The following is an 18,873-nucleotide window of genomic DNA, read 5'->3' as shown; positions in this document are numbered from 1 at the left end:
TAAAATGCACGCTCGACGGCAGTTAACAACAAAGATAGGAAAGAATCCAGTTACAGTGCTTTTCCAGTGAAGGTAAAAATTTAATTTTGAGGAACATCATCCATACTGCACATTTTCAAATAGGGTGACAATGAGAAAGCAAAAATGTTATCCCTCCCCCCTCATCCTAGAAATAAATAAAATTTCTTTTTGAATCACGACAATATGGAAGTTTAGCACCAGCATCCAAAATGAACAAGTAAAGGGAAAAAAAAAAAAAAAAGCATTTACTATATATTTCAGATTTCTTTGGTTGGGGGTTCCCCCATATGATATTAATATTTCTTCTTTCAATTCATATTACCAAAACAGTAAAAACCCAGGAAAAAATAGACATATATAACCTAGTGGTTGCTGAAACTGGGGAGGTTGCTCTCTTCTCTTGTCTTCTGTGCAGGCATTCCTAAGATCTGTTTGCTGACAAACTTGCTGACAGTTTCCTTTTACAGTTGTTTGTTTCTTAAACAATAACATAAACATTCTAGTGTTCAAATCTTGGTTAGTCTTCCACTTTATTGCTTTAATGTTTCTTTGGTGTTGCTAAGGTCGTGGGCTTTTTTGTTTGTTTTGTTTGCATTGTTATATTTTTGGATGGTCATTAATTGTTTAGGTCACCTAGGGGAAAAAAAAAATCAATTGAGTGAAAAAAATGACAGAATGGCAAAAATTGTCTATTTTTCATGTAATATTTTAAAAGGAAATCATTTCTTATATATGCTAAACAAAATCTACACCTTTTAACGATTTATAAAATATTTTATATTTTACTTATAAAATATAGTAACTTACTATAAACATCAAACCAAAAACTAACTCTTACCAAACCAAAATTGTTGTTGAGTAGATTCCAACTCAAAATGATCCTACAGAAGAGAGTAGACCTGCCCCTAGGGTATCCAAGGCTGTCATGGTCACAGACGCAGACTGTAATATCTTTCTCCTACTTAATAGCTGCTGAGTGTGAATAGCTGGTCTTTACAGATTTACTTCTTTACAATGTTTTTGTAAGCCAGAACAGTCAATCATAAAAATAGTATAAATAGTATCTCCTAACCCAATTACTATATATGCCTGGTGTGGCGCTGTGGGTTAACGCGCCAGACTGTAAAGCCGTTTGAACTGCAAGGTCGGCAGTTCAAGCTTATCAGCTGCTCCTCAGAAACCCTATACAGGGGCGCTATGGGTCGGAACCGACTCAACGGCACATAACATCATCAACAACAACAACATGGATAAATAATAATGGAACTACTTTTTCCTAATGTTATATTTTATATAGTACAATTATTTATTTCCACATCTTTGCAGAGAAATAATGTTACTGTGTAAAGAGTTATAGCCATTTTTAAAAGCTTGATACTTATCTCTAAGCTAGTTAATGCAAGTCAGTTGGAGTAAAAATTTATTTGTGAAATAAAGTGTTCATGTTACTCAGAGATAAAGAAAATAATCCCAGCATAGCAAAAATCTATAAATCAGTGAAAAGTCTACATAGTAAAACCATTAAAGGTTTTACTTTTACTGGGATTTCTTTAAATTCCAAATCACTGTTACTGGCATTTAAAAGTAAATGTTTATAATATTCTTAAAGCTTCATTTATAGAACTAATTTCAGAACACTAAAATAATACTGGAGTCCTGGTGTGGCTCTGTGGGTTAATGTGCCAGACTGCAAAACTTTTTGAACCGCAAAGTCGGCAGTTCAAGCTCACCAGCTGCTCCTCAGAAACCCTATACAGACAGGGTTGCTATGGGTCGGAACTGACTCGATGGCACTTAACAACAACAAAATAATACTGGCACCTTTCTTTTAACGAAAAACATGTTTTATTTATTAATGGAAAGGGCAACCAAGAAATACAAAAAGCTGGAAGTCTCAGGAAAAGAGGGTACGTATTATTATGGTGAGGTGCCAGCAATTCAGTTTTGACTCAGAGGCCCCATGTCCACCACTACCCAGTCCTGCACCAGCCTCACAGTTACTTCTATGTTTGAGCCCAATGTTGCAGCCACTGTGCCAATTGAGAATAATCTAGTTAAGAGGGAACTAGGTGAAAAGCCTGGAATGAAAGCAACTATGGCTTATAAACACTTTTAAGCCTAGCTCCATAATTGGGTCAGCCTTGCTAGCCAAACGACAGGGCTTCAGAAAGTCTGGAAATAATGAATTAAAAGATAAATAGAGTCTTCCCCTATGAAGTTCTGAAGCCCTCTACTATTTCTACTTACAAAAGTAAAATTTCACAGCTCATTAGCAAGAAAACAGAAAAAGGTAGCACACAACAACCATAGTGAGGAGGTTAAGCTCACCCTTATAAGCACAAATCCTAGTCTGAGCACTCTGCCCACAGTGGTTCATTCATTTAATCTTTGCAACAACCCTAGTAGGTAAACATGAGGGGACTTTAATATAGTTTGTGAAAAAATGGAATTCTTTCCACAGCTTTTTTGAAGCCCCCTCGTGTATAGTTAGTATCCCCAATGAGACTGCTGAGGCAGAGGATGAATCAACTGCTCAAGACCCCCTAACAAATGGGTAGTAGAGTTTGCACTGAAAACCAGGTGGTCTGACCATAAACTTGTTGGTTCTTTTACACACAGATCATATTGCTTCTTAATAATGTTGGATGCTAAAGGAAATGGGGAAAGTAAAACTTTATTCTAGTTTAGGCTATAGATTATCTGTCTCCTGTTATTAAGAGCAGCTTTCTCAGGCACTTGAAAATTACCAGCAACCCTGGTGGCACAGTAGTTAAGCACTCAGCTGCTAATAAAAAAATTGGTGGCTTCAATCTACCAGCCACTCTGCAGGAGAAAGACGTGACATCTGCCTCCTTAAAGAACACTGTTGTTGAGTACCATCAAGTCAGTTCCAACTCATAGCAATCCTGTATAGGGTTTCCAAGGAGCAACTGGTGGATTTGAACTGCCAACCTTGTGGTTAACAGTCCACACACACCAGGTGTCACAAAAGTAAAGTATCAAAGGGAGATGGGGATAAGACTCTTGTGGCACCATAGTGAATAATTGCTATCAGAACTGACTGTGAGGGTTGGAAATGTAAAGATAGACATTTTGTAGCAAGAGGAAGGGAGTGGTTAACTTTGCAGTCCAGGAACCGAGGTCCCTGGGACCATCAAAGGAGAAGAAAGGAGTGCGGGACCGTACCCAGAGAGGGAAAGGGGCTGTGTACTGATGATTGAGGGACAGGCTTGTGGGGGATACCCTTTGGTTGTCTGATGATACATGGAGGGGACTGTAATCATGGCAATGAAAAGATATGCAACAGGATGAATGTAAAGTTAATGTTCTCCCATGTAAACTATCACATAATTCACAATAAAACATTATAAAAAACAACTACATATAAAAAAAATAATAATAAGGGGAGATCAGAGAAAACAAAAGTAGGAAAGATACGGATAGACTGGGGAATTTGTAAGGTTTTTTTTTTTTTAATTAGCATTTTACTTTTAACAATTTAACAGCTGAGAATAAAATAACTAGTCAAACTTAAAAAAAAAAAAAGTAAAGCATCAGTTTTCTGAAGTTGTTGTTATTAAGTGCTACTGAGTCTGATCCAATTCATAGTGACCCTGTAAAGGGTTTTGAAGAAGTGGCTACTAGGTTTGAAGTGCTGACCTTGTGGTTAGCAGACCAGTACTTATCCTATAGCACCATACGAGGACTCCTTTCTTAAGTGGTAGTAGTTAAAAACTTTGTCTAGAAAAGAGAATTTGACAATACACACTGTCTAAATGTTTATGTCCCCAAAGCTTAGCAAAATCAGGTTGATTCCAGAGACATAATCACCAAAACGGCCTTTTCCTTAAAATCTCAAAAAAAATAAGGGGATTGCACAGAGCTAGCTAGACCAATTACTATTGCTGTTGAGAAATCAATGATATGGAAATAAAATAGCAAACCAACACGGGACAGCCCAAGCTCGTACCTGCAGATGGTGAAGGTGCCTGGGGAGCCTGGTGTTACTCAGCACTGCTCTGCTCGGTGGCTGGAGCAGGGTTCTCAGTTGGGGCTTCACCTGCCTTGGTCTAAAAACAAAACAACAGAAATTATTTCCAATAGCAAAGGAAAAGTCCAAGATGAAAAAGCTTGAATTCTCCTGCCTATGAAGGTACATCATGAAGTAAAACTGTAACTACACTCATGTATAAGTTAAAAATGAATGCCCCTGAAGAATGGCTTCCAAAGAGTAGTTAAATCAGACTGCTTTCAGCAACAAAAATACTTCTTTAGAGGTAGGTCTCCCTCTGTTTGGAGAGTCCTACATGTTTGGAGTCCTGGTGTGATGCTCTAGAATCAACACTGGACTTCAAACCACAAGCTGGCGATGTTCAAAATCACCTGCTGTTCCCTGGAAACCCTATACTGTGAGTCGGAACCAACTCGACAACACAACTTACAAGCTTTATAGCTCTGAGTGCCCCTCAGTATGGGCAATTCTTTCAGAAAAGTTTCATTTGTTAAATTCAAGTTCCTTGCATTATGTCCAGGGAATATTCTGCTTACAAATACATGGATCTTAAAGGAAATTGCATTACATTAGCTTTTCACACCAGATTATAATAAAAGCATTCTCAGTCTGCAGAAATCTGACAAGCTAGAGATAGTGGGGCCGCGTCCCCTCTGACTCACTGGACTTACTTCTTTGCCATCTTGTGAAGGAGCATTAGGAGGACGGGGACGGCGCCGGTAGTTGTACGGACGCCGGTATCCACGGCGAGCAGATGGCTGGTTTGGACCATTGGCTGCTTGCTGATTCTCTTTATCTTCAGCCTCTCCAACGGCTGGGGCAGGTCGTGGGCGAGGAGGTCCCCTACATACAGCACAGCACACAAAACAAAGGAGAACAAGTGCAAACAGACTGAGGGCCTCCAAAATAGAATGTTCTGTGTACTTTTCAAGATAAAAGATCCAGTGACCAGTATTTATTGCTACAATTATTCACAGGCCTATTTCACATCATTTGCTGCCTTCATTTGAATACACACAGTCAATAAACATGTGAAGTCATAGTGTGGTGATGCGGGTTAATACACTGGGCTGCAGTCAGTTTGAAGCTCAAGGTCAGCAGGTCAAGCTCACTAGCCGCTCCTAGGAAACCTTATACAGGGTTGCTATGGGTTGGAACTGACTCAATGGCACTTAACAACAAGAAGAATGGGGGAGTTGCTAAGTGTCGCCTATATAATTCATTGCGAAGCTGTATAGGGTTTCCAAGGAGCAGCTGGTGGATTTGAACCACCAACCTTGCAGTTAGCAGTTCAGTGCTCACCCTATTATACTACTACAACAGGACTCAAGGATGGGAGACGGGTGACTGAAAAAGAAGAAAAGTAGGTGTTATATCTGTTCTTTATGACAGAGTTCAGTGGGGACTAAAGGAATTAAAACATGGAAGGAAAATATCACTTTGTACCAGATGTCCTGGTGTGGCGCTGTGGGTTAATGTACCAGAATGCAAAGCCATTTGAACTGCAAGATCAGTGGTTCAAGTTCACCAGCTGCTCCTCAAAAACCCTATACAGGGTCGCTATGGGCCGGAACCAACTCAACAGCACTTAACAACAACTATGTACCAGAATCTGTGCATGTTTAATTAATGGCAATTCTGTGAGTTAGGTTTGTATTGAGAAAATCAAAAGGTATAGTAAAAGGCATAAGGAATTGTTTTTGTAAGTCATAAAAGATCAGATGCGACTTTCCCAAGATCACACAGCAGAGCAGGGAGTCACACTGGTGCTGTCTCCTTTCTGTTTCAATGTGGTGGCTCTTATTTTGAAAATCCTTAGTAATTGATCATTAGAGAGAAGATGTCTAAAATGACAATAAAGCTTATGAGGGAAAAAGAAAATAGACTAACAACAATCTTAATCAAAACATTACATTTACTCATCTTTCAATAAACCCACATAAAAGATTTTCAAGGTAGCATAAACATCATTGAGGAAAAGAGTAATGCTCAAAGTTAGGGTTATAAAGCAAACAGCTTTAAATTATAAAAGGCATCTTAGGGAATCTAGCTCAGTTCTCCGTCCCAGTGAGGGATCACACACAAAATAACATACCCCTTCACTAATATCAACATCGTTGGTAGTAATGACATCTAGTATTTACTGAGGGCTCACTGAACCCGGCACTATACTTAGTGCTTAAGTTTATTATACTTAGATGCATAAGTGCATTTAATCCTACTGACAACTGTAAACAATGTCTTAATAACCCATTTTTATAGACCTGGTGACTTGCCCATGGACATACAGCTACTAAATTGCAGAGTAGAAATTTAAACACAGGCACTTTTGGTCCATAGCCCGATTTAACCCCTGTATAAAACAGCCTCATTTTTTAGAATAGTGATTATTCCAAACACCTTGGCATTCAATTCTTCTCCATTTGTACTGCTATCTTTGAATTCCTCAACCATTAATCTCCATTTATTTCATTCAATTTGATACATCCACAAAGTAGATATCCTGATTACTCTCATTTGCACTTACAAATCCTTCAACTGGCCAAGGGTTGGTAAAAATGCTACATACCTACGGTATCTTGGACGGTAAGTTGGATTTCGATGGATTGGTCCCTGAAGTTGTGTTCCCTCTGGGACTCCATCCTTCATCTCTCCAATCTCACCAGCCTAGGAGAAGGCAGAGAGCTGAAAATGAGTGTCACGCTACAGGACACAGAAGAGGCACAGAGCAAACAGATGCACTCAGAAGGAAAAACACAAAGTGTCATTACAACGCAGGGCATTCTCAGATGTAAATTACAAGGGGGTGTCAAAAAAAACACAACAAAACAGTGGAATAAAAAAAAAAATCCATTCTCTTTTAATTCTATTATTATTTTTTAAAATTGAAGCCTCCTTGTATTTACTGACTGAGTCTTTGTGGATGGCAGGAAAGGAATAACCGAGCCATGCTAACACAATCTTTTGCCTTAATCCAAATTTTATTTCATAGTAGTAATTCAAAATATTCCATACATCTCTTGAAAGAAAGCCTATTTTATAAGAGGAAATGGAATAATATACTACATTTGGGCAATGAATCTTTTCAAATCAAAGTTCAACCTTCTAATTCTTGAAACTATTATCCTGAAAAGACCATGGATCATTTTAATATTCAAAGATTGCCCTACACTTGTCTATGAAACTTTGCATTTATATCATAACTATACCTCTACCTCTGATTTCTTTCTTTCACAACTTCTTCCTTATTTCCTTGCATTATTTATTCAAGCTTAACATTAAAACAAACACACACACAACATAGCTCCTTGACAACAAATCTCTTTTAGAGTGGGGGAATATAATTCGTTTTCTTTGGAACCTCCAGAGAAAGAAAGAACAGCAAAAACTCAACAAAGCACTTATCAACAATCTCTGAAATTCTCTACAATACAGCATACCTTAACTGTCTTTTGCTCAAAATTGACATCCCTTCCTCCTCTCCCTCACAGCTAGGTACTGTCCTTCCTATTTCACTAAGGAAACAGAAGATATCAGAAGATAGTATGCTAATATCTCATTCCTCATGTAAGGTTTGGTCTTCTCATTTATTTATAACTGTATAAACTCATCGTTTTCTATTTTATTCAATGGATTATATAATCTGTTACTATCATTACTGGCCAATGGAAACCCTGCAGGCTGGCTCATGTCTTCCTTTTGACCTGTCTCCAAAATTCTTTGAGTACTTCCTTGCTTTCTGGCACAACAAGATGTTCCAGGGTCATATTGTATTTTCTCTGTCTCAGCTCTGGAATTAGCCATTTCTCCAAAGGAGATTCCTTTTATTAGACAAAGAAACCAAAGGTAGTACACAAATGCTTAAGTGCTGGACTATAGTAGCTGCAAGGTTGGTAGTTTGAGTCTACCTAAAGTCACCTTAGCAGACTGGCGTGGCAATCTGCTTTGGAAGGTCACAGCCTTGAAAGCCTTTGGGAACAGTTCTATTTTGCACACATGGTCTGTCATGAGTCAGAAGGGCAGCAAGTAACTAGTCAGCTCAGTGTTATTATTGTACGACTGCTCTCAGGCCTTTCCAGGAGACAGAACTTAGGAAAACCCACATATGTGCATGCGTACCTCCTGAAGACTTGTTGCTTATATTAAGTGTCATTGAGTAATTTCTGACTCAATCCTATATAGAATTTCTGAGGAACAGCTGGTAGCTTGAACAGCCAACCTTGCAGTTAGAAGTCTAGTGCTTATCCTATAGTGCCAAACCAGGACAACACTTATTACAGTTTTAATATGAGTGTAGGCGTCTATTTATATTATACATATGTATGTATGTATGTGTGTGTGTTGTTGTTAGGTGCCATCGAGTCAGTACGGACTCAAAGCGACCTTATACAGAGCAGAACAAAACAGTGCCTGATCCTGGGCCAACCTCACTACTGTTGCCATGCTTGAGTCCATCGATGATGCCACTTGGCCAATCCATCTCACTGGGGGTCTTCCTCTTTTTCTCTGACCCTCCACTTTACCAAACATGATATCCTTCTTCAGTGACTAGTCTCTCCTGACAATATGTCTGAAGTATGGTGCTGTAAAAGTAACTGCTCAAGGTTGGTGGTTCAAATCCACCAACTGCTCCTCAGATACCCTATACAGCATCACTATGAGTTGGAACCGACTTGACAGCACATAACAACATATGTGTGTTTGTGTATATATATGAAGGGGCTTTTTAAAAGCTCAGTTTCTTTCACTTCCATTTTCCCACAAACTTTTTGAGGGTCCTTCTTATATATACACATAAACACTCGAGTCCCAGTATAATGCTGTAGGATAAGCACTGGGCTGCTAACCACAAAGTTGGCGGTTCCACTCCTTGAAAAGTACACAGGGAAACTGACTCGGAACTAACTCGACAGCACTTAACAACATGTGAGTCTGTGTGTCTGCGTGTGTGTGTATATATATATATATATATATATAGATAGATAGATAGATAGATAGATAGATAGATATAGGGAACTAAATTCACATCAACAGCTTCGATTCTAATCCAACAAACACAAGCTCACAGGGTTCCTTCCAGTTTTGTTTTTTCCTGCCCTCTCTAATATCTAATATCTAGCTTTTATTATTATTGTTCACGACTTAATTCTAAACAAGCAATCCCACCATCCCTTCTTCAGCACAGAGAAGCCTGCCTTGACCTGCCCCACCTAGGAGTAGGTTGTGGAGAAAGGAAGAGGCAAGTGAGACCTAAGGCAACTCACCTGTTGCAAAAGCCTGATCAAATCAAACACCAACCTTGTATTAACCCACATCCTCCTCCAGCTACTAACCCATCTGCTGAAGCTTTTCTACAAGTACACATACCAAAGAAATGTAACCGTTGCCACCACCACCAAGGAAAGCTTCCTCAAAGGGGCATATACAGATTCTAACCTTTTCTCTCTTACATTCATTCTAATGAGACTTTTGTCCCCAGTATACCCACTGACCTACAGGTTAACCAAGCCCAATGCTCAATTCTCAACGGAGTTTCCTGTACCTATCAATAGTATTTTCTTTTTGAAACACACACACACTGACTGCTCCTTCTTAGTCTCTTTTACTAGATGGTCTTCTCATCTTCCTAATCTTTACTTAATGGTGGGCCCAAAGCTCATTTCTAGAATCCTTTTCTACCAACATTCATTTTTAAATTTCACTCTGCAGTATGTCTTTAAATACCATGTCTTTATGACTCCAAAATTTTACCTACAGTTCCACTTCTCCCCATCAGACCCACTGGCCTTGGTGCTTGCCCATCCCCTCTTTGTCACTCATCACCTTTCCAGATACTAGTAGCTACTCCCAGGCTTCCTGCAGGTCTAAGTATCACTCGGCAGGCCCTGAGGACTTTGTACACATCCTATTTCAACTACACCACTCTCCAGCCCCTCTCTCCTTTGCTTTGACTATTCTAACTATTTAACATATTTAAAAGACCCTGGAATAATTTCCACTTTGTTTGAACCAGTAACATTAGAGGTATGGCTTTCCTCTCTCAGAGCCTACATTCACTCCATCATCATCCAATAATACTGTCACAGGTCTACACTTACATACTTTCCAAATCTGTCAGTACTCATGTCTTCCTTCCACTGCTAGCACGTCAGTCCCAGTCATGATCATCTCCATTAGGAGATGACAGCAGCACACTTATCTGGTTGCTCTGTCGTCTACTGTCCAAAAAACCGTTGGAATGACCTTTTAGAAGCTTCTCTCATCTTAAGGCCCCTTAAATGGTCTCTCATCACATGTAAGAACAGGCCAAACATCCTACCACAATCTACCAGGCAAAGCTGATCTGTTCTAAGCTATCACACTAAACTCACCCCTGCCTTTCCCTGCTTGGTCCACTCCATCTCAAACACAGCAGCCTTCGGTTAGTTCCTTGAACAAGACACCCTATTCCTTCTCAGAAACTCTGATTCACAGAAGAAGACTGACAACTAAATTTACACATATGAAGAATGAGACTCTCGTGTCCAGTGATAATAGAAAGGAAGGAACACAGGTTTGCAGCCAGCCAGCCAATGTTTAAACAAGCTCTATCACTTCTTGCCCATGTAACCTCAAGCTATTTTTTTTTTTTTTTAATATTCAAAGCTGTTCATCTGTAACAATGACAACAGAAATAAAACATGGCGACCACTGCCAATTTTCTTAAACCCCAGAAAAAAAGGCTGTTGGGAGGACTGAATACTTTAGATTTTGACCACTCGATAGTTGTTATACAATACTGTTCTCTTCCACCAGATCATTCTTTTCTCAAAAGGCTGCAAGTAGCTGCCATTAGCTCAATGATCAATTGTACTTGGTTTTCAAATACATATACTATCATTTAAGGAGCTCTGGTAGCGCAGTGGTTACGAATCGGGCTGCAAACCGCAAGGTCAGCAGAAACTGGTTGAAAACTAATTTTGAAAGTGTATGCTTATTCTCATAATTTAAAAGTCTGTTTAAACAGACTTATCAAGTCACTCAAGTCAAAAATGGGTATGCACCAGAAAGAGAAATCTCAGAATAAATAACTGAAATTGACACTGACAGCTTTTCTTTCTAGCACTGAGTGGGTAAGAAATTGAGTAAGCATTTAAATTATGAGAATAAGCATACACTTTCAAAATTAGTTTTCAACCAGTTTCTGCAAATGATTTCTTGAGCCCTGAGGCTCTGACCCCTCAGTTCCTAAAGTGGGATATACCTTTACTTCAATAGTTAGAGAAGACTCTGCCACATGCTCTCAGCAAGCTGTACACATGACACATGTTCAGCAGTATGAAGGATTGCTTCAGGGGGGCACTACTATTGCACTCAAAGTCAATGGGCATTACAATCTCACTTACTCTCTGTCCTCATTTCCTAGAGGCACAGCGCTGCCCTAGAGAAACCTACTATGTCTCATGTACCCAGCCCTTCCATATACGTACACTGACTTGTTATTTTTAGCACATTTGTCAGGGGCAGCTGTTGAAGAGTGAAAGGGAAAAACAAGAGCAACGCAAAAAGAACAGAGTCATGCATGACGGGAGAGAAGAGCAGCAAAGTACAGAACTGAACATAATGTTCAATTAAAGCATTCAGTGAGTTTAAAAAAAATAATAAAAAAATTCAACATATAAAAGGAGAAAAATTGTAGCCAGTGATAACAAAATGATAACCTATTCCTATTTATCCAACTTTCCTGGGATCTTCAAATTTGGTATAATGCTTATTAATCATAGGTCAATTTCATGACAGCTGCATTCATAATATTTTGCAGTAAGAGGACAGCCATCATAACCAGCAAACTCCAATCTACGTATGCTCTCTCCCCAGGGAACAAACAATGAGCACTATCTCATCTAACTTAAATACTTTACATATGGTATCTATGTTGTGGGCATGATGATAAACACATTAGATTGAACTCAAGGCTCACAACCTGAGGTGTGGTACTAGCATCCCTATTTAACGGATGGAGCTCTCGAAACCTTGATTTTTCTTAAAAATGCACCAAAATAAGTAGCAAAGACAGAATTCAAATCCAAGCCTATCTGGCTTCATAGTCCAACCAAACTCTTCAACATCCTGCCTATCTCTTTATGTTATTTCACTTTTCTTTTTTTCCCTTGAAACTAAGACTTTTACACTATCTGCCGACACCTCTACTATAGGCAGGGCTCAAGTGGATGTATCTTTAGAAATGTCAGTATAAGGATTCTTCTGGAAAAGTAGACTAAAAGCCTTGCCTCACTTTTGCAGCATCGAGAAGCCACAAGTAAGGGTTTATTTCCGGCAGCTGGTGGTGGAGGAGGAGGAGGAGAGGAGGCAGAGGAAGGACGAGGGGTGAGAACCGTTGAAGAGAAGTCTCAGGTGCAATTTTACCTGCATTCTGTTGGGATGGGGAAAGACCCGAGAGCGACGGTCAAAGGTCTGTCCCACGTGGTAAGGCGGGAACCGCCGCTGCCGGTACTGAGGGCGATACTGGGGGCGGCGCAGCTGACTCCGGGCCCCAAAGAACTGCCCGTCAGTGGCAGGGGGGTCAAATCCTTCACTGCTGCCGCTCCCTTCCTCCTCCTCCTCCCCAGCGTACTAGCGAAGCAAAGAAACAGAGATTCAGAAGAAGTTCCAGCCAGGGAAGAACCAAAGAATACCATTTAGGATGAATATCACCAACAAAAAAGAGAAATCTCCCCAAAGCAATCATCCCTTTTATTTTACAAAATGCATTTAACCCAGATTATCATGTGATTGATTGCCTGGGATAAACTGCATTAAGCTTGAAATAGATCTGTGCAGATAAAATACCAAGCAGCAGAAAAGCGACAGCAATCAATCTATTATGAATGTAATCCTTGTGTGTCTCCCACCATTTACCATTTATTTATAGGGGCCAAATCACAACAGTCAAGAATAAATGTCTTGTGGTTATACAACAGGCTTTCATTTCAGAAAAATCAGAATTGATTCCACTCTTCATACACCCTATTTAACATGAGGCATGACCACCAATTATGTAAGCATACTTATATAAATGTCCACCAACACATTAAGTGTAAAAATGGGTGGGGAGTTGAAGGAGGTTTCAAAATATTTGTGGAAAAATTCCATTAGCTTTTAATTCCATTCTCCATAAACTTTTGAGGCCCTCTCAGAAGCTGTTTTTCTTTTTAGGCTTTTTAGGCTTTTCAGTAACTGAGTTTCATACAGAAAAATCTCTAATTAAAGAGTTTGATAAGATAATAACAAGGACACCACCATCACAAAACGTCCTCAATAAGGACACCCAATATGAGGACTTGAAGAAATGGCAACAGACAACCTTCATTGATGTGTAATTCCAGAGTTATGACAATTGTATTTTTAAGTATCTTTTGTATGTGTGATTCCAGAATTTCCAGGTTTATGAGTGGGGTTAAAGATTTTAAAAGAACAATTTTCATTAAAAAATTTCCCTACTTTTACTCCTTAAATGACCTAGAGTCAAAACAATCACAGCCAGAGCTCTGTCAACCTAATGAATGAACTTGAAAGTGTTAACAAGATCAAGAACATGCTATACTATAGCAGCTCATTCTTACCTCCACCCCTTAGATTACAATCAAATAAATCAAAAGCAAAAAACCCTGCTGCCATCGAGTCAATTCCAATTCATAGTGACCCTATTAGAGTAGGACTGCCGCACAGTGTTTCCCACGCTGAAATCTGCACCGGAGCATGGCTGAAGAACAGCTGGTGGGTTCCAACTGCCAACCTTCCAGTCAGCAGTAGAATGCTAAACAACTGCACTCCAAGGCTCCTTTCTACAACTAGATGTTGCTGTTGTTAAGTGCGGTCGAGTCGGGTTCCGACCCATAGCAACCCTGTATAGGATTTCCAAAAAGCAGCTGGTGAACTACAACTGCAGGCCTCCTGGTTCAAGAGGACTTTGCAGTGCAGCACATTAACCAACAGCGACACATCAGGACTCCAAATAGGGTAAGACAAAACAAGGGTGAGAAAAACAAATGGAAGCAGATAATTGAGAGCTCCTAAGAAATCTGATAGTAATTTGGGCAGGGTGTGAAGGAAACAGAATAAAGAAAAGATGTAAGATAAACAGAAAGACAGGAACCTATCAAAACACAGAGGTAGGTCAGCTCAATCTGCAGATTATTTCATTCTGATGAGATTCTAAATTTGAATATCTGTGGTCATAAAGCATCATGAGTTGTATTTTCTGATGCCAATCTCCAGTACTTACTCTAGAATCACCAAAAATTGACTCAAATCTATAAGAGGGTCTTCCTCATGACCACAAGTGACTTGGGGACATTTTGGGTACTTTGAGAAAACTCCAAATTTGAGCCCCTGAGGGAAGTTCTGTCTGGCCACTTGTAAATTCAGAATCTGGAACCATCTAAACTAAAATTCCAGAGAATTACTGTTTCTTTACTTTAAAATAATGAGAAAATTCTATGCTAAATAAAATAGTTATGTATCCAACAACCAACAAGCCACTGCCAAAAAGTCGATTCCGACTTACAGCAACCCCGAATGGTAGGAGCAGAAAGCCTCATTTTTCTCCTGAGGAGCAGCTGGTGGGTTTGAACAGCTGACCTGCGGTTACAAGTCCAAAGGCTCCTTGTGGTTGTTAAGTGCTATTGAATCGGTTCCGATTCACAGCAATCTTGTATAGGGTTTCCAAGGAGTGGCCGGTGGGTTCAGTGTTTGTCCTACAGTACCACATGCAGGCTCCTAATCAAGGTAAATTATTTAATACTCCGAATGTCAATACTGACTACTGCTAGTCCTCAATCTTTCTTACCAATCAAACACAAATTTTCTTAAGAGATCAACAGTGCCAGTGCCAAAGGAGGAATGGTTAAGTTTAAGCCAATCACAGAAATTCCATTGCCCTTTGCCAGTGACTGCCACATGACTAGGTTCTGACTAGATAAAAGAGCCAAATGAAGAGCCAAGACTTTCTGACTACCTTGGCACTGCTGATTGGCAGTAAAACTTCTGGTTGCAAGATAATGAAAAGTCTGCAACTTGAATGGCAAGTTTCCAAAGCAGGGAGACCAGTCAGTGTCTACGGCTAAATTATGGGCTCTGAAAATTTCCCTTTAAATAACAACAAATCACTTGTCATGGCTCTAGGAGGAGACGTGACACTTATCTGCTCCAAGTACATACGCTTAATTTGGGATGAAAAAATTATACACATGTATCAAATCACTGCTTTTTAGCAGAGCATCGTACATTACGGGGAGGGCCACGACGTCGGCCATAGTAGCCACGTCTGTAACGGCGGCGATCAGCAGCATACCGGCTCCCTTCGACAGGAACTCCATCTGGGCCAGTAACATTGGCCGCTTCTGCACCCTGAGAAACAAGAATAAGTATTGGTCTCAGAATCACAATTTAAACTAAAAGACAAAATTATAAAAATATAAATAAAAAGACTTACACTGCCAGACTGGCAGAACATACAAAGAATTCCTATGATGACCTCAAAAATGCATCCAAGTTTTAAAAAGGTGAGCAAAAGTGCTACATGTTCCCATTTTATATGCATACCGTTTCGTTTGTTTACACAATCTAAGCCTTGCCTTCTTATGTGATTAGATAAGTTCAAGAGTAGTATGTAACTCTGTAAACTTCATAACTAGTAAATATAACCACAGAAGTAACAAGTATTGCTGGGCCAGGAAGAATATGCTCAGTGGATAAGAACTAAAATATTGTGGTCTTCTTAGAAAATGTTGAAACTTATTTTAGTCTAAGAAGCATCAAAACAACAACAACAACAACAACAACAACAAATCACTATTCATGGGCTCATGTGGCTTCGTCCAGCACTGATTTACTGAGTCAAACTTTCCCCATTTTGGCATTAACAGGAAGAAACCAGCCCCGCTTTTGTAACACATATGGTTTAGCTGACTACTATCATTCACCTTGTTAGCCAGTGCATAATTCAGCTGCCACAATTAGCTGCCATGGCAGTTATACCTTACACAATTTAAAAATATTTCTATTCTTATCATTATATTGAACAATGAATAAGACGACCACAGAAGAATCGATGCTTTGGAAAACACTGTAAAGTACCATGGACTGTCAGAAGAGAAAACATGCTTGGAAAGGTGGAAGGTCAGCAAAAAAAAAGAGCAAGACCCCCAACAAGATGAACTGACACTGTGGCAGCAACAATGAGCTCAAGCATAACAATTGTTAAGGAGGAAACAGGACGGGGCAGTGCTTTGTTCAGTTGGACACAGGGTCACTATGAGTCAGAGCCAACTCTACAACAACTAACAACTAACATTCTTGGAGTCTGTATTGTTTTAGCAATGATAATAGATTGTCAATGGCAAACCCACTCTTAGTGACCGACCCCACGTATACAAAGTAGAACTGCTCCATAGGGTTTTCAAAGCCACGATCACCAGCCCTGTCTTCTGAAAAGCCTCTAGATGGGTAGATCACTACTTGAGTGCTCAACTGTTTGCGCCACCCAGAGACTCTTAAAAGATACCTCTGTTGGTAAGTACTGTGAGTCAGCTGCGATTCATAGCCACACTACAGGTTTCCAAGGAACAGCTGGTGGATTTGAACTGCCAAGCTTTCCCTTAGAGCTTATCCTACAGTGCCACACCAGGACTCCTAAAAGATACTACTGTCAAATCAAACATGTAGTACCCTAAACATAATTCTGTAGTTATGCTTTAGGATGATCCATGAGATACTTGGGATGAATTCATTCTGATCAAAGTTGTTATACAACCTATTAGGATGCAAATTTAAGCCAAACAGAGAAAACAGCGGGTTTACATTAAAACTGAATCTTCCTTGAGATTAACATATTTTTTACAGTGTATTACTTGTGCAAAAGTATTTATACACTGCAACCTGGAAAAAAAAAAACTTATAAAAGGAGCTTTTATCTATTTTTAATGCTATGAATGTTAAAATTTTAATCTATACTTAAATATACATTTGGAACCAAAATAAAACATGTCATTTTAAAATTTGAGAAGTTATGATTTCTTCCATCACAGTTTAATTTTAAATTCGAAATTAATCTAAAATACATTTTGCTTAAAAAATCACTCCCTCCTTTTAGACAAAAACTTAAAATGTTAATTCACAAGGGGCCAAGAAACCATTTATTATACAACAAAGCCATGGTCAGCCCACAAAATGGATGATAAAAACACCCAACCCCATTTTGCTCTCACCTTCTCTCCTTCAACCACATCAAACTCTACAGTTTCTCCATCTCCTACGCTGCGCAGGTACTTCCGTGGGTTATTCTTCTTGATGGCAGTCTGCCAAGTGAACAGAAAATTCTAAATGAGGTGAATGTCAATAATGGCTACATACTTTATTGATTTCAAGTTTATTGAGTGAACTTGAAAAACCTGTCAAACCTATGATTACTTTTTAATAATGTGAGCCTCGAAAACAATAAAACAAAACACTATATTCCACATTACTTTCTTGATTCACACTCGTCTTCAAAATCCACCTTGCTAGGTGGTATAAACAAAGTGTGTAGTTATCAGACAGCTTCTTTATATTCTGATTATGTAGTCATGGTATTGGGTAGCAGTTACCTCACACCATTCAACTTCTGAGACTCAGAGTGTAGCTCCATCAGCAGGGGTGGGGTGGTGACTCTGATAGAGAATGTGTGTGTGAGTGAGTGTGGAATGCCAAGACATAGCGCATTCAAAACACACATTAGGTACAGAGGTGTCTCTAGACAAGAGAAAACTGCTAACCAGAAATGGAAGCAAATGATGTATGCGATGGGGAAGTGGGGGGAAGAGTTGTTGCGATTTAAAAAAAAAAAAGGTAAGAATGAAAAATGCCAAGAGCATAAATATTTTTGGTAAAGTACAGGACATATTAGTGATAATCTAGCTGTTGCCACAGTTTTATAAAGATCAAACATGAGGTCGACTGCTATGTGATTTATCTGAGGTCACAAAGGTCACAACTCCTTCTTATTTTGTGTGCCCTCGAATCTGTTCTAACTCACAGGGACCCTATAGGGCAGCGTGGAAATGTCCCACAGGGCTGCCAAGGAAGCAGATCACCAAATCTTGTCTCCCACAGAGCTGTGGGTAGGTTTGAACCACCAAATTATCAGTTAGCAGTCAAGTGCTTAACCACAGCACTAGCAGAGATCCTTGGCCCCTACTGTGGTGGAGAAGAATTCATATCACTGTACTATAAATGCTATTTATTCAGTATTGTTCTCACCACACTATTTATAGGTCAACTCATCTATACATGTCTCCTGACAATACATTTAAAGGTTAATGAAGATGCTAGTCTGCATGAAAAACAACCCTACAAGGTATCTGTTTATGAATAGGGCTCCTTTATTCCAATCAGTGGAATGGAGATAATAAGTCCTATCATGAATTTCCATTTCTTTCACTGGTATCTTCTTAACAGTTAAAGGGGATCTGAGTTTCTAAGGAACTAGGTCAACCTTATTTTATAAGGTGATTAGGCATGTGTAATCTAGCCCTTCCCCTTCTGAGTAGGAGAGAGGGAAAAAAAAAAAAAGAACCAATAGAGCAGAGACCTCACCCACAGGGAAAAAAAAAAAGGCAGTTCAGGACAGGATATATGCGCACGCAGCATGAACATTCAACCATTCCAACAACAGCCCCTCCCTGCCGGCTCCTTCCCCATTTCCTGTTCAACTGGGCAGGCCTCAACACATAGGAGTGACTCACCACACAACCTCATGGGGCTGGAATCAGGTCATATACTTACAGGCTAATAAAACTGGCCACCGGTACAGAAACACATGA

General features: G+C 39.5%; 1 protein-coding gene across 2 annotated transcripts in view; it reads right to left on the bottom strand.

The window, feature by feature from the left end:
- Positions 1-4,025: 4,025 nt before the first annotated feature.
- YBX3 (Y box binding protein 3) overlaps positions 4,026-18,873 on the bottom strand; it is a 22,894-nt gene continuing 8,046 nt past the window's right edge. The window contains exons 4-9 of one of the 2 annotated variants that reach the window (XM_006877361.1): positions 17,281-17,370; positions 15,299-15,421; positions 12,440-12,646; positions 6,603-6,700; positions 4,705-4,876; positions 4,026-4,091 (exon numbers count right to left, since the gene is read on the bottom strand). In XM_006877361.1, the coding sequence (XP_006877423.1) occupies positions 4,026-4,091; positions 4,705-4,876; positions 6,603-6,700; positions 12,440-12,646; positions 15,299-15,421; positions 17,281-17,370 (756 nt within the window). The remainder of the gene's footprint in view (positions 4,092-4,704; positions 4,877-6,602; positions 6,701-12,439; positions 12,647-15,298; positions 15,422-17,280; positions 17,371-18,873) is intronic. The other variant, XM_006877360.1, reaches the window with a different exon arrangement.

Source organism: Chrysochloris asiatica, unplaced genomic scaffold (genome assembly GCF_000296735.1).
Source record: "Chrysochloris asiatica unplaced genomic scaffold, ChrAsi1.0 scaffold00488, whole genome shotgun sequence".
Taxonomy (NCBI): domain Eukaryota; kingdom Metazoa; phylum Chordata; class Mammalia; order Afrosoricida; family Chrysochloridae; genus Chrysochloris; species Chrysochloris asiatica.
The sequence above is the reverse complement of the archived record's forward strand: the minus strand, read 5'-3'. Positions and strand labels throughout refer to the sequence as shown.